Source organism: Mus musculus, chromosome 14 (genome assembly GCF_000001635.26).
Source record: "Mus musculus strain C57BL/6J chromosome 14, GRCm38.p6 C57BL/6J".
Lineage (NCBI taxonomy): Eukaryota > Metazoa > Chordata > Mammalia > Rodentia > Muridae > Mus > Mus musculus.
Genome location: NC_000080.6, coordinates 3,448,207 through 3,462,994, shown reverse-complemented (window position 1 = coordinate 3,462,994; position 14,788 = coordinate 3,448,207). Strand labels below are relative to the sequence as shown.

The following is a 14,788-nucleotide window of genomic DNA, read 5'->3' as shown; positions in this document are numbered from 1 at the left end:
CTTTCTAAGAATTATTGTGGTCATGTGTCACTTGACAACAATGGAAATCCTAAGACAAGAGACAAGATTTAGGACATTGTCTTCAGTTTCTCATATTAAATTTGAAGTACCCAGTGGACTTGGAAGAAAAAACCAATTCGATAAATTAGGTGGGAGTGGCCATAATTGGAAAAAGTATATGCATCAAGAAAGTGACTCTTTGCAAAATACACTAAAAATACAAACCTACATAGAAGTTTGAACTACTTCATTGAAAACAAAAGAGCTAAAAATGTCCTGGTATCTATCCAGTTATCCAGTAATATAGGACTCTCCAATATAATCACATGCTGTTTCATAGTCACATGATTCACTTATTTGAATTATGGGAACCACTGCCCCTTTGGTTTATTACATTCAGTAAGCAAGGTCAAACATTGACTTTCTCTGCACTCAACTGCCCCTCCTTTCAACTTCCATGTCCTCTGCCCAACTCCTTATAACTGTACTCAAAACCCAGATATCCACCAACAAGTAGCCCACATGGAGGGAAGATTTGCTCGTGAGCAAGAAAGAATCTTGTCAGTTTACTGCCCAAGGCAGTGGTAAGCTTACTGAGTCCTCAGTTCTCCCTATGTGTAGGGAAATCTGTCATGAAAAAATGTTGTCAACTGTGTTGATCTAGGTTGTTATCCAAACAGATGACAACCAAATGCATAAGATTCCAACTCCAGTAGAGTGCTAAAGCAGAATGACTCCATCACACGCACAAGAGTAACATGTGGACGAAGATAATTTGTGTCAGAGATGACAACAGTCCCTCATTCCTCCCGTTACTCATTTGTTCCTCCATAAAGAAAATTACTGGAGACTCCGGTTTCACCGCTGGACTGAAATGTCCAGTCCTGAGAAAGTATTTGTAGAGGGCATGTTTGACCTCTTTGAAGAGCAGATGCTCCCAATGTTCAGCTACTTCTCCAGAAGGTCACAAGCAGAGATTGACTGAAAGAATCCATATTATAGTATCAGCCTAATGAGGAACTTACTTTTCTCCACAGGTCAGCAAGCCAAGACAGTGTATTTTATACCAACAGAGATTGATGATTCAGGGCAAAATATACCAATGCTTGAAAAAGCTCTATGTTTACCAGGCAATATGCACATTGCAGGTTGGAGCTACTAATCATTTGGCTGAGCTATTTCATATACTACCCTGAAGCTCAACAGCTATGTATGTATGTATGTTGCTGGATCAATGAACATCAGCTGAAAGACGTGTACAGATAGTACAATGCAAAATTATCCAGAGGCAGGGTGACACCCTATATACAAGGCAGAATTGTGGGCTCCCAGCCCCATTCATTATGATGAGATCCAGCTGAGTATAAAGGAAAACTATATGAGGATCACTTATGGATCATGTGACAGCAAAACTACTAGACAGAAACAGCAAACTGCACTCGGTCAGCATAGCTGGAGGTTGCTATTAATATTTTGACTGAAGCTTAGGATGTAGAAAGCATAACCCTGAGATGACTAAAGCTGTCATGACAATGATAATTTGAGTTATTGGGAAAATTATGACTTCCTGAATTTTGTGATAGCAGAAACAGATCATAAGGACCCTACAAATTATTTTCCATGCATTCCTGATTTCCAGCAGAGAGAACCATAACTGATGTTACAGGGTTTGTTTTAAAACTGAAGGTGATGGCGATTGATAAAATTTGGGGATGATAATGTGAAGCTTGTTTGATCAAGACAGGACATATTATCGTTCAAGATGTGTGGTCATAAATCATGAAGCATGAATTACTGTGAACATGTAGATGCTGACACATATCTGATAGATTTGTAGCTTGCTCTGCACTGTGGGTGGCAGAACAGAATTTATCCATGATATGAGTGTATCTTCCAAGACTGAGTGAGTTAAAGCCAATGCCACAGAGAGGATTCAATATTCCTACTTCATTCTTGATAAAGCCCTCAGTGAAGGAATGATGGTGACATTTTAGAATATCAGAGGGAAGATCTGAAAACAGTATATGAACTTCAAAAGAACATTGCAGAGACTTCACCTGACTCAGAATAGATTCTTTTTGTCTTCAGGTTTGCAATTTTTGTGACTTAGGGTTGGATTAGGTGATTACTTGAAAAAAGAGCTATGAGCTTCCTGGACAAAACATCAATGTTACATAGACTGCTAGAAATTGTGTGTTACTGTATTATTGGTGCATATCAAGATGAAGTTTCAGAACTTTTATCTATTGAGACCTGAAAATATTTGAGGTGGAGAAATTTTGTGGCCCAGGTAGACAGGGAAAGAAAGCAGATGCTAACCACAGTGTGTGTGTGTGTGTGTGTGTGTGTGTGTGTGTGTGTGTGTGATTTCCCCTATAGTTAAGGCTAAACCAGTCAGGGCATTGGAGAAATGATCCAGAGCTGCTGTGCAGAAAGATAGATTCTAAGAGGATTGTTCTGGCCAAAAAGTTCCTTTTCCAATGAAAGCAGTGATTCAGTGAGCTCATGTCCCTGGAGTTCCCTGACATCAGCAAGTTGCCATCATCAGAACCCCCTTAGCAAATGCTCTCAACAGAACATTCTTTGAATCAGTGGCCAAAGTGGTGTTCCCCTGACAGCCAGAAGACCAGGGTCACCAATCTGATCTGCTTGTAGAAGTCACTCTCTAACTGACTTGCAAACATCAGCAGCTTCATAGCTCTCCATGCAGCAACATTTCCTTTGAAACCTTCAAAACCACTACAAGAACAAACCTGAGAGCTGAGATTGACCTGAATTAATCTTGTGGTGAAAAAATAAATAGAGTGGTGTGCTTCCTCCATCTCTGGTCCACGAAGAGATCAGCAAGCATCTTTAAAAGTGAACATGCAATCCAAAATGAAACCCCAGGAAAGAAATCAGTAGAAACAATTTGTCCTTAGTTAGGAACTCTTTCTTGAATGACTGGAGGACTATTCTGGATGTTGGCTGGTCTATTTATTCAGCTGTGAAGATGCGATATTTAATGGCAGTAGTTGATAGATGAGAGGTGTCATTCAATGTTTCAAAAGATTTTTAATCTAAAAATTAAGAACATAGGCAAACCCAAGAATGAGGTGATATATCTTTTAAATTGATTCTTACTGTATCATAATGTCATGTGTTGGGTTGGTTATTTATTGTGGTGCATTGGTTGTGGCTGTGTATCTTGCCGTGGTATCTTTTTCAAATATAAAAGCTGAAAGACTTCTTCAGTACAATCTACAGCAACAAAAACCTCCAGAAAAGTGGCTGGAGACTCAGTGGTGGAGAATTTGCCTGCCCAACATGTACAAGGCCCCAGACTCTAGCCTCAGCAACACAAACAACATCAATAACAACAAGCCAACAACAAATGAACCATACAAACTACACAGCATTGGGCTGTAGAGAGAGACAGTTTGCTGTTACAGAAACGGTAGTTAACACCTCGGGTACCTATTACTGCCATGAGATCCAAAACACACAAAGATAATAATCAAAATATGTTTCTGAATACAATTTAATGTTTGTTATAATATTAACCGACAAGTAATATACAAATTTGGTAGATACCAGGGAAATCAATACATGTTCTTCTCTTTCCTTCCCTCTACCAAAAGAATTATGACAAGAGAGAGAGAGAGAGAGAGAGAGAGAGAGAGAGAGAGAGAGAGAGAGAGAACACATCAGCTTTTAGGTTTTCTTGTTTTTGCTTTTGTTTTTTCCATGTTCCTCTGGGTCAGGCCAACCTGAAACTCACTGTACGCTGAGGATGAATTTCTGCTTCCCACATGTCTACCTGTAGAGTTCTGAGATTACAGACACGAGTCACAACCTACCTTACACAGTGCTAGGGATTGAAACAAGGGCTTTGTATATACTAGCTAGGTAAACACTCCACCAACGGTACTACATCCCAACCTGTAAAATGCCACATTTTACAGAACGAAAAAGGAAAGGAAAGGAAAGGAAAGGAAAGGAAAGGAAAGGAAAGGAAAGGAAAGGAAAGGAAAGGAAAGGAAAGGAAAGGAAAGGAAAGAAAAGAAAAAAGAAAAAAAGAAAAGGCAGGTACATTTCTAGATAGTAGGCAACAACTTTATTACTAACCTGAGACAAGTGTTTGTTTCTTGTTTTATTACCAAAATTGTTGATCCGCAAGGAGAAAAAAAAAATTAAAGCTTAAAATAGCATGAAAAGTGAAGCCAGCTGACAATATTATGGAGAAGGAAGCATCTGGTTTGGACTCAGGAAAAAGCCCACTGTGGTAGAGCCCCCTTCTCGCCACACGCCAAGGGTCACCTTGGGTAAAGGAGAATTGGTTGCCTGGAGGAAGAAAAGTCCCAGGAGCTGTCTTCCTGCAGACTTCCAAGAGAACAGAAAGAAATGCCTGGATTCCAGTCCAGGCTAGATGAAATTAAGGCCTGTTCAGACCAAAGAAACCAAAATAAAGGAGGAGCATACAGCCCATAACAGCCATGGTTATTAGGGATGAGAGGCAACAGTGGTGTATTTCCTGTGCACACTCAGTGCTCCTCCTCCAGCACTTCTCTTTGAGGGAGATCATGTCGTGGTCTGTGCCATGTTCCGGTTTCTACTGGAGTTTACACACTTAGAGAAGAAGAAAAAAAAGTCCTGGTAAGCATTTGTCAATTCAACTGTCCCTCCCAGAACATCTTTATTCAGATGGACAAACCAACATGACATATCAGCTGAGATCATAACGTGCATCCCAAGTGTCATAGAGCACCTGAGCTTGGAATTGTTTCTCACCTTTTAAAAACTGCTAGAAACTGAACTGTCAACTACACATTATACTGGAGTTCTAAAAAAAACACCACATTTCTCCAGTTATGCGGGTATATTATATTGAGTAATAACATTGTAGCAATGTCTGAATGTGAATTCAAGAGAGATGTGTGCAACTTTGAAAACCATGTGGATTCCTTATGGGGTGCGAGCGTGCCCTGAACAGAAGTGAAGGCTATGATTGTTTCTCCAGTGCAGGAACCTCACAGGGTTCCTCTTGTCAATCCCCCTATCTGCAAATAACCAGAGACACCTTACAACACAAAAGCCCATGGGTACTTCATAGGTCCTAGAATCTGCAAGAGTTTGCTAAAGAAAAATATTCCCAAGGCCGAGCAATGAACCTTAAAAGTTATGGTCATGAAAAAAACAAAACAACACCCCTGTACATCTATGACTATTGTAGGGCACACATTCAAACACACATAATATTTGTGTTTATGCAATACAAGCATATTGTATTGCAGTGACCTGTTTAGTTTCCCGGTTAATACAAATATAAAAATCTCCCAGGAAACATTGGAGGCATAAAAAACAAATCTTGAAGGGGAAAGATACTTAGTGGGCATAGCATATAGGCAACACAGTCAGTGATATGCTTTCCACTCATAAACCGGTCTGGGATTCAGGGTTCTTGTCCTATTATCCAATCTGGCTCAGCAAGTTCCCAAGGCTGTGTAGAATAGGTTTGTTTCCCAGCCTAGGCTCACATGTTGTTGGTGGACCAGCCTCTTGTTGTTGCTCACTGTTTCAGACTTGTCCCAAAGTAAACAGTTTCTTCCAATAGGATCTCCCCTTTCCATCACCTGACTGACTTGTTGTCCAAAGGCATGAGCCCAGAGTAATAGGAACTGTCTATAACTAGGATCCAAAGGAACCATTTTCTCCCCAGAATGTGATTGTGCCAGGGCTATTTTGAGTAAGAAAAGGCTGACTAATTGAAGGGCAAAAGCTTGCATGGATTATCTCACACTGAGTTCATGGAAGGGCTGCACCACACAGGACCTTTTCATCCTTCAGCAGATGGACATCAGGATAGCTTCTCCTTCAGGGCTGCTCTGAGGACAACTACAACACTGAGTGCCCTAGACTCTATGGATATCTCCTCCTTGTTCTGGAAACACTGGGTCAAAAAAGACTTCTTTTCTACTTTCTGAACATGGCTTCTGACAGACATACCCAATTTTATACTACCAGAACTGTCTGAAGGTCCTCATTTCTCCCAACCCCCACTGAGGCTGATTTTAACTCTGAGAAAATGATGTTGAAGAACAGTCATGCTGAATGCTACACAGATAAGATAGTGTGAGTACTTTAGATTATCAAGACCCTCAATGGGCTCCTGTAACAGGCCTGGTTTGCTCCACTGCTATGGGAATTCTGCTGGATCCAAGTTCAGCTCCAAGCAACTCAATCTCTCAATGAGTAAAATCCAAGACAAACTACAAGGCAAAACTTCACTGAGTAGAGGTAGCAGGAAATGCAATGGTGGCAGGCAATGAGGAAAACAACCTGGAATGCTTAGAAGACACAGTGAGCCACCTGACCTCCCAGTGGTCCTTCACAATTCACCAAGAGCAGAAAAGGGACATAAACACATGGATTTTATAGAGCAACCTCCTCCTTACCTCCATATACCATATCCCTTACATTTGCTCTAATGATTTTAATGAGAATCAATAGCTTTGTCTCTAGTCAGCTAAAAATCTGACCCTACAACAATTTTTGTGTCCTTTTATTCTTGGATTTTATGTGAGCATGCAGAATAAATGGACTGCTGTATTTGATATTTCATAGGTGCAAGCTAAAACCTCAGAGTGAATTTCTCATTAAATTTGGCCTCTAGAGAGATGCATTTATGCACAATCACACACACACACACACACACACACACATTTGTATATACAAGCACACATATCACAAAATTACCTAGTATTTCACAAACACACAAATTTAATATAAACAAGCTCAGCCAAAGGTGGTCCAAACATACACAAACATACACACAAGACACACAAACATACACACATTATACTGGAGTTCTAAAAAACACCACATTTCCCCAGTTGTGCAGGTATATTTTACTTAGCAATAACATTGTAGCAATGTCTGAATATGAGTTCAAGAGAGATGTAAGCAACCTAGAAACCATGTGGATTCCTTATGGGGTGGGAGCGTGCCCTGAACTGAAGTGAAGGCTATGATGATTTCTCCAGTGCAGGAACCTCACAGGGTTCCTCTTGTCAATCCCTCTATCTGCAAATAACCAGAGACACCATACAACACAAAACCCATGGGTATTTCATAGGTTGCAGTATCTGCAAAACTTTGCTAAATAAAAATATTCACAAGGCCTGGCACTGAACCTTAAAAGTGATGGTCATGAAGAAACAGAAAAACACCCCTGTACATCTATGACTATTGTAGGTCACACCCTCAAACACACATAATATTTGTATTTATGCAATACAAGCATATTGTATTGCAGTGACCTGTTTAGTTTCCCGGTTAATACTAATATAAAAATCTCCCAGGACACTTTGGAGGCATAAAAACAAATCTTGAATGGGAAAGATACTTAGTGGGCATAGCATATAGGCAGCTCAATCAGTGATAGGCTTTCCACTCATAAACCGGTCTGGGATTCAGGGTTCTTGTCCTATTATCCAATCTGGCTCAGCAAGTTCCCAAGGCTGTGTAGAATAGGTTTGTTTCCCAGCCTAGGCTCACATGTTGGTGGTGGACCAGCCTCTTGTTCTTGCTCACTGTTTCAGACTTGTCCCAAAGTAAACAGTTTCTTCCAATAGGATCTCCCCTTTCCATCACCTGACTGACTTGGTGTCCAAAGGTATGAGCCCAGAGTAATAGGAACTGTCTATAACAGGATCCAAAGGAAACATATTCTCCCCAGAATGTGATTGTGTCAGGGCTATTTTGAGTAAGATAGGGCTCACTAGTTGAAGGACAAAAGTTTGCATGGATTATCTCACACTGAGTTCATGGAAGGGCTGCACCATTAGGACCTTTTCATTCTTCAGCAGATGGACATCAGGATAGCTTCTGCTTTCTGAACATGGCTTCTAAAACACATAACCAATTTTATACTACCAGAACTGTCTGAAGGTCCTCATTTCTCCCAACCCCCACTGAGGCTGATTTTAACTCTGAGAAAATGATGTTGAAGAACAGTCCCACTGAATGCTACACAGATAAGATAGTGTGAGTACTTTAGATTATCAAGACCCTCAATGGGCTCCTGTAACAGGCCTGGTTTGCTCCACAGCTATGGGAATTCTGCTGGATGCAAGTTCAGCTCCAAGCAACTCAATCTCTCAATGAGTAAAATCCAAGACAAACTACAAGGCAAAGCTTTACTGAGCAGAGGTAGCAGGAAATGTAATGGTGGCAGGCAATGAGGAAAACAACCTGGAATGCTTAGAAGACACAGTGAGCCACCTGACCTTCCAGTGGTCCTTCACAATTCACCAAGAGCAGAAAAGGGACATAAACACATGGATTTTATACAGCTATGTCCTCCTTACCTATATATACCATATCCCTTACATTTGCTCTAATGATTTCAATGAGAATTAATAGTTTTGTTTCTAGTCAGTTAAAAATTTGACCCTACAACATTTTTTATGTCTTTTTTTCTTGGGTGTTAGGTGAGCATGCAGAATAATTGGACTGCTGTATTTGATATTTCATAGGTGCAAACTAAAACCTCAGAGTGCATTTCTCATTAAATTTGGCCTCTAGAGATACACACAGCTGCACTTATGCACATTCACACACACACACACACATTTGTATATACAAGCACCCATATCACAAACACAAAATACAAGGGTATTACACAAACACACAACTTTAGTATAAACAAGCTCAGGCAAAGGTGGTCAAAACACACATAGACAAACACACACACCATACAAAAGAAACAAAAACATATACAGGACACAATACACACACAGAGACACACAAACTCAAATCAATGAAAATATTACTGTCGCCCAGCACATTTCCTGTTGCATGAGCACCTACTAGGACCTCTAATGTGTATGTGTATAAGGTTCTTAGACTCAGGCAGTCTTTGAGGCCCTCATCTGTAATTAACTCCTTTTCAGAAACTTTTTTCATGCAGATACTTTCTGGTCCTACAAGGAAGTTACAAGCTCGGCACAGATAACCTGGACAACACAATACCAAATTCCCAAGAAAGACATTCCTAAGAAAAGCCTCCAGCAAGCCCCATGTTGACTCTCTCAGTAGCCTTCACTATAACTACACTGGTTCCTTGGTAGCATCAGAGGAAGACAGTGACTTTTGGTCACTACCCAGGAACTTTTCAACCTAATATAGTTCATGTGATATTAAATCTTCCTCAATATCAGTCAGAAGAAAGCTGGTTGAATGACGTGCTGTGACATTTATGAAATGCAGCACTGTGCCAACTATGAGGAGGAAAGTATCCTGAAACAAAGTCATGCCCACGATATAGTTAGCAAAAATCATGTTAGCAGGGGGATGCATGGTAGGATTCTGTGCATGTTCATGATGGAGACAATAAGACAGACCCAAATCCCCCAGGGAGATAATTCTATGCAGGGAAAGTGAAGACATCTAACACTTATTTTTAACATAGCTGTATTGTTTATCAATTTGTTGAAATAAATAAGAGAGGGAGAGCTTCCTGATAGTGGCCAGGAGATGCAAAGACTACTGGACAGAACAAAACAGTAAATGTCACGTTTATTGAGAGACCAAGGCTCAAAGAAGTAATATAGAGAATGACTGGACAATTCAGATGTCATTGAATGGCCTCCCAACATACAAGAGAGAGACACAGGTCGGAAAAACCATGCACACACAAAAAGAAACACATAGACACACAGTCACAGACACACACACAAGCACACACAGAGTTGTTGACATAAAATCATAAGTGAGCAGAAAACAATGAGGTATCTGTTATGGTTCAGGACCAAGATAATTCAGACTATGCAGAGGAGATGTTTCAAGGGAGACCCAACGACTCTGCGATTATTTTAGAGGAATAAAAAGCACTAGAGAAGCCGGGTCATAGTGGCACACTACTTTAATCCCAGCACTTGGAAGGCAGAGGCAGGCAGATTTCAGAGTTCGAGGCCAGCCAGGTCTACAGAGTGAGTTCCAGGACAGCCAGTGTGAACAGAGAAACCCTGTCAGGGGGATGGGGGGGAGGAGGGAAACATCTAACAAAAAGCACTAGAGAACACTCTTCTTGGTAAGAATTGGGGGCATATATTAAGAAATTTTTTCATGAAGCCTCAGAAATCCCACACCAAACCTGAGCCTGTGAGAAGCCTTTCTATCATCTCTGGTCATCCAGACAACTCCAGATTCTAAGGCCCAGGAATGACCACTCCAACAGCACTCAAAGAAAATAGAACTGACAAGCTTCTACTCAGGCTCTCTCAATGTGAACCAAGATATATGAAGCCTGTAGAGACTATTTTGAGATAGAGGGGAAAGGGGTGAATGGAAGTGGCCAAAAGACAGTAATGAAATCCACTTATTTGTCAATTAAACTAGGCTGTCATCCCTGCAAACTATTTCCTACCTAGAATCTCACAAGATCCCTGTAAAGCAAATGTTCTACAGGCCTTTACTTCTTCCTTCAAAGCTCTTGCTATTCTCAACAAGGACTCCAACACAGCACCCTTCAAACTTAAGGCATGTGCTGTTGTGTTGTGATCAACCTATCTCCCTTAGTGATTATAGCAGAGCAGGAACATTTGCATGCCAAACATGCAGTTTCTTGAACCAGGCTACCTCCACCGAGAGCCATATAGATGATCACATAAACAAACACTTGGAGGAGACATAGGTGAGTGCCTGGAGAAGTTGGTGGACTGTGACATTGGATTTTCTATGTTTATGTTTAGACATGAGGGCAATCTGCCTCTGATACACATCATCCTACCTGCTGCTCCTTGGCACTTGAGGCACAGATGTTCTTGCTGGCCTCCTCACAGAACCTCTTTTCTTCCCCATGAGACAATTGCGTTCCAGCCTGCTCCACTAGCAGTTTTCTGTTCTCATTCAGTAATATCCTTACTTTTTCGCTGAGTTGAGTGCACTCACGGAGGAGGTGGTCCTCCTTAATGCTGATCCACAAAGAAAAATTGGTGATTCCCAGCCAGATTCCATTGGCTTTTCACTCCTACAAGTCCCATGAACCCTGCAAGGGCCCTGATCCCCAGAAAGCCCGAGAAGAGTCCCCAATATACATAGCAGAACCAAACAAAGACAAGTCAAATCAAGATACCACCCATATTCCAGAGGATTCCACAACCTTCTGAAAACCCTGTCACCAAGAGTTTTCCCTATACATCACAGAAGATCCTCATGGTAGATTATAGGTCTGTGGTACCATAAAACCTTCATCAAGGGAGGGCTTATCCCCTCTGAGAGAGGTGAGACCACCAAACAGGTGTACACTCTTTCCATTTTTGTCGGGAATCCTAGATCTTTTAATTTGTGGTCAGAACCCTAAAGGTTCAGGGTTCCTGGATATTCCCAGCGTGGTGGAAAAGTTTTCTATGTAGAGGATCTTGAATTTGGAAGAATAAAGTTTGGAGGGTCTTGGACACTCTTCACACTTAGGACAACTGTGTCCAAGAGGTACAAATAAAAGACCCTTGCCTCAGGGCAGGGTTCCTGGATAAAAATAACAGATAGCATAGAACCAGAGTCCTTGCTTTTGTTCAAAGTCCTAAAAGGACAGAAGCATTCCCTGCCTAGTTCTGGGGGTTTCAGTAGTGTCACTGACTCACCTGTAGGAATAGTTATCTTCTATCAGTTCCTTGGAGTACTGCATGGAAACAATTATGGACTGGATCATTTCATTCATATCCAACATTGTCTTCTCATGTTGTGATTTAATGATGTTGAATTCAGTGTTCATCCTGTGTTAGGACATAGCCCAAGAAGCAAATAATCTGCTGAATTCAGGATTCAATAATCATGTGCAAACAGGCTGTATCATGGACTACCCAAACCAAGTACATGCCACATCCTGGCTCATTCAAACTGGGTCCCCTTGGTGCTAATTAAACTTACTATCCTGGACAGAGGACAGCAGAGCCAGGGGACCAAATGGAGCTAGCTGACCTTCAAGAGCTTCCTGGGCAAGCATGAAGGAATAGACTACTTCAATGACAATTTTCCACTACACTGTGCCACAGGCTTGGGTCCAGTAGATATTTGTAATGACTTTCCTCTTATTTTTAAGGCAGGGATTTTCATTCCTTAGGTCCTGTTGTTATTTGATTTCCCAGAGGACACAACTAGTATTTACAGGAGAAAGGCTTTATCACACCTCCTCTCCCAGGTGATTCCTGTGTGACACCAAGGAAACCAGGAGAAAACTTCCCTGATGATCACTTTGGGCCTCTATGGACTCAACACGAATAGGACCTACAAACTGTGCATCACACAAATCCTCAGACCCCATCAAAGGTCCCAGAACCCCAGTCCTGAACAAAACACACACAACTACGTTCACACACACAGACACAATTAGAATGCCAAATAAATCCTGTGAGGTGCCATCTCTCAGAATATAAGGAACAATACAGGCATTGCATTCACACACTGAGAGACAGTAAGTGTGAGCAGGTCCTTCCAACTGTTTACAGCAACAATCAGATTGCAAGCACCCCAAGGTCAAGTACAAAAGAAAATGATAATAAACACACAGCACCTTTTTTATCCAACAATTTAACACCTGTCAGGGCTACTTAATTGAATGATGAGAGATGACACAGTCCATTCATGGAAGGAAATTGGGTTAACAGATGGCACAATACAGTCAACAGGGCATAATTCCTACCTGTAGTTCAAATCCTCATATATGTAAAGTTCCAGGATTCCACCCATTTCCTCTATGTCATTGCTGATCTTCCTCATATCCAATTTCAGTTCTTCTAGTTCATTTATTTTTGATCTCTGCTTAGTGATTTTGGAATTTTGGGTTGAAGTATTTCTAGCAGACCCTGCAGATAGATAAACACAAAAGAATTTGCATACTTGATGGCCTAGGGGCAGGGGAGACTAAGCTATGTTCCTCTTCCTAACCACCATTGTCAGACATATGCCACACTCCCTGTTACAGGACCCGTTGCCTTGAAATCTATAAGCTGCCTCACACATAAAGATGTGGGGAACATTGTCAGGTCATATCAGATGGGATGCAGGGAAATCCTGAAGTTCATAGTGCTTAGCACTATCAAGCCCTAATTAATCATGTGTCTTCAAATCCAAAGTGTCTGAGTCCTCACCACATGACAAGACCAGGGGAGCATCCTTCTCTGTTCTTTTCATCAGAGACTCAAGTTACCGACAGTAATCTGGAAGATGAAGTGCTTCAACTAACTTCCATGAAAAGACACACTGTTATTCTCATAGTACCCACTCCTGGCATTCTTTGCCACTCAAAATGAAATTAAATAGCTCCCAGAAAAGTAGCTGCAGGTTTGTCAATTCCTGCCTCTGTCAAACTAATCATCAGAAATTCTTGACTCTTTGTCTGACATTGACAAAGTCCAAGGCTTCAGCTTCTAAGACCTACTCCTGGAAGGCCCAGCTCAAGCCTACCTCTACCAGGAAGTTCTCCAACTCTGCCCAGGACTCACTGTGCCTTCTCCAGAATGATTTCCTTCTTCCTTTTTCATGAGAAAGGATTCCCTCTTCCTTCTCTGTTGTTCTGATCTCTCCTTCATCGCCATTCTCTTTCTGACATAGCCTGAGCAGCCAGGAAAACATTCCTGCTGGTGAACCCAGAGTAAACAGAAGGGATGAACCACAGGCAGTTGCTGTCACCACAACACAGGTGACAACACAGAAGATTCTAGTTCTTTCCTAAATACAAGAGACTCTCCAGGAAGGCATTACTGATGATGTCACTAGCAACTGCCATGACCTAACAGCTAACTGGTTCTCCCCAGCTTGGTCCTTTTCTGGGGTGCCTCTCCTGGAGCCTCTCACGGTCCTGTGGGATCTCCTTTCAAAGCTGGAGAATTCTAACTACTTCATTAGATGTCATGTGCTTTTGAGGGGGAACGTTGGTTAGGACTCTGTCATGCTTAAGGGATGTTGTTAGCACCCAAATCTCTGGGGACTGTGGATGTAGTAGATGTTTCACAACAATAAATATACCACCTGAGTCAATTCATGTGACATACACTCCAATTTCCCAGGGTTTTCCTGTCTCACAGAGGCAAATATCTTTCTCATATATGTTTAACTGTATAAAACCTCGATAATATTTTCTCTTTTTTTTCCATTTTTATTAGGTATTTAGCTCATTTACATTTCCAATGTTATACCAAAAGTCCCCCATGCCCACCCACCCCCACTCCCCTACCCACCCACTCCCCCTTTTTGGCCCTGGCATTCCCCTGTACTGGGGCATATAAAGTTTGCCTGTCCAAAGGGCCTCTTTTTCTAGTGATGGCCGACTAGGTCATCTTTTGATACATATGCAGCTAGAGTCAAGAGCTCCAGGGTACTGGTTAGTTCATAATGTTGTTCCACCTATAGGGTTGCAGATCCCTTTAGCTCATTGGGTACTTTCTCTAGCTCCTCCATTGGGAGCCCTGTGATCCATCCATTAGCTGACTGTGAGCATCCACTTCTGTGTTTGCTAGGCCCCGGCATAGTCTCACAAGGGACAGCTTCATCTGGGTCCTTTCGATAAAATCTTGCTAGTGTATGCAATGGTGTCAGCGTTTGGATGCTGATTATGGGGTGGATCCCTGGATATGGCAGTCTCTACATGGACCATCCTTTCATCTCAGCTCCAAACTTTGTCTCTGTAACTCCTTCCATGGGTGTTTTGTTCCCACTTCTAAGGAGGGGCATAGTGTCCACACTTCAGTCTTCATTTTTCTTGAGTTTCATGTGTTTAGGAAATTGTATCTTATATCTTGGGTATTCT

The 14,788-nt window shown here is 41.6% G+C and overlaps 1 protein-coding gene and 1 pseudogene across 1 annotated transcript; one reads left to right on the top strand and one right to left on the bottom strand.

Moving 5' to 3' along the window:
• Gm18569 (predicted gene, 18569) lies at window positions 590–1,729 on the top strand (annotated as a pseudogene).
• Gm10408 (predicted gene 10408) lies at window positions 3,714–13,683 on the bottom strand. The gene is made up of 5 exons (NM_001256501.1): window positions 13,485–13,683; window positions 12,683–12,845; window positions 11,625–11,756; window positions 10,772–10,955; window positions 3,714–4,608 (listed from the first exon to the last, which is right to left on the bottom strand). The coding sequence occupies exons 1-5, from the start codon at window positions 13,612–13,614 to the stop codon at window positions 4,561–4,563; spliced, it is 657 nt and encodes a 218-aa protein (NP_001243430.1). The 5' UTR covers window positions 13,615–13,683; the 3' UTR covers window positions 3,714–4,560.
• Window positions 13,684–14,788: the final 1,105 nt, after the last annotated feature.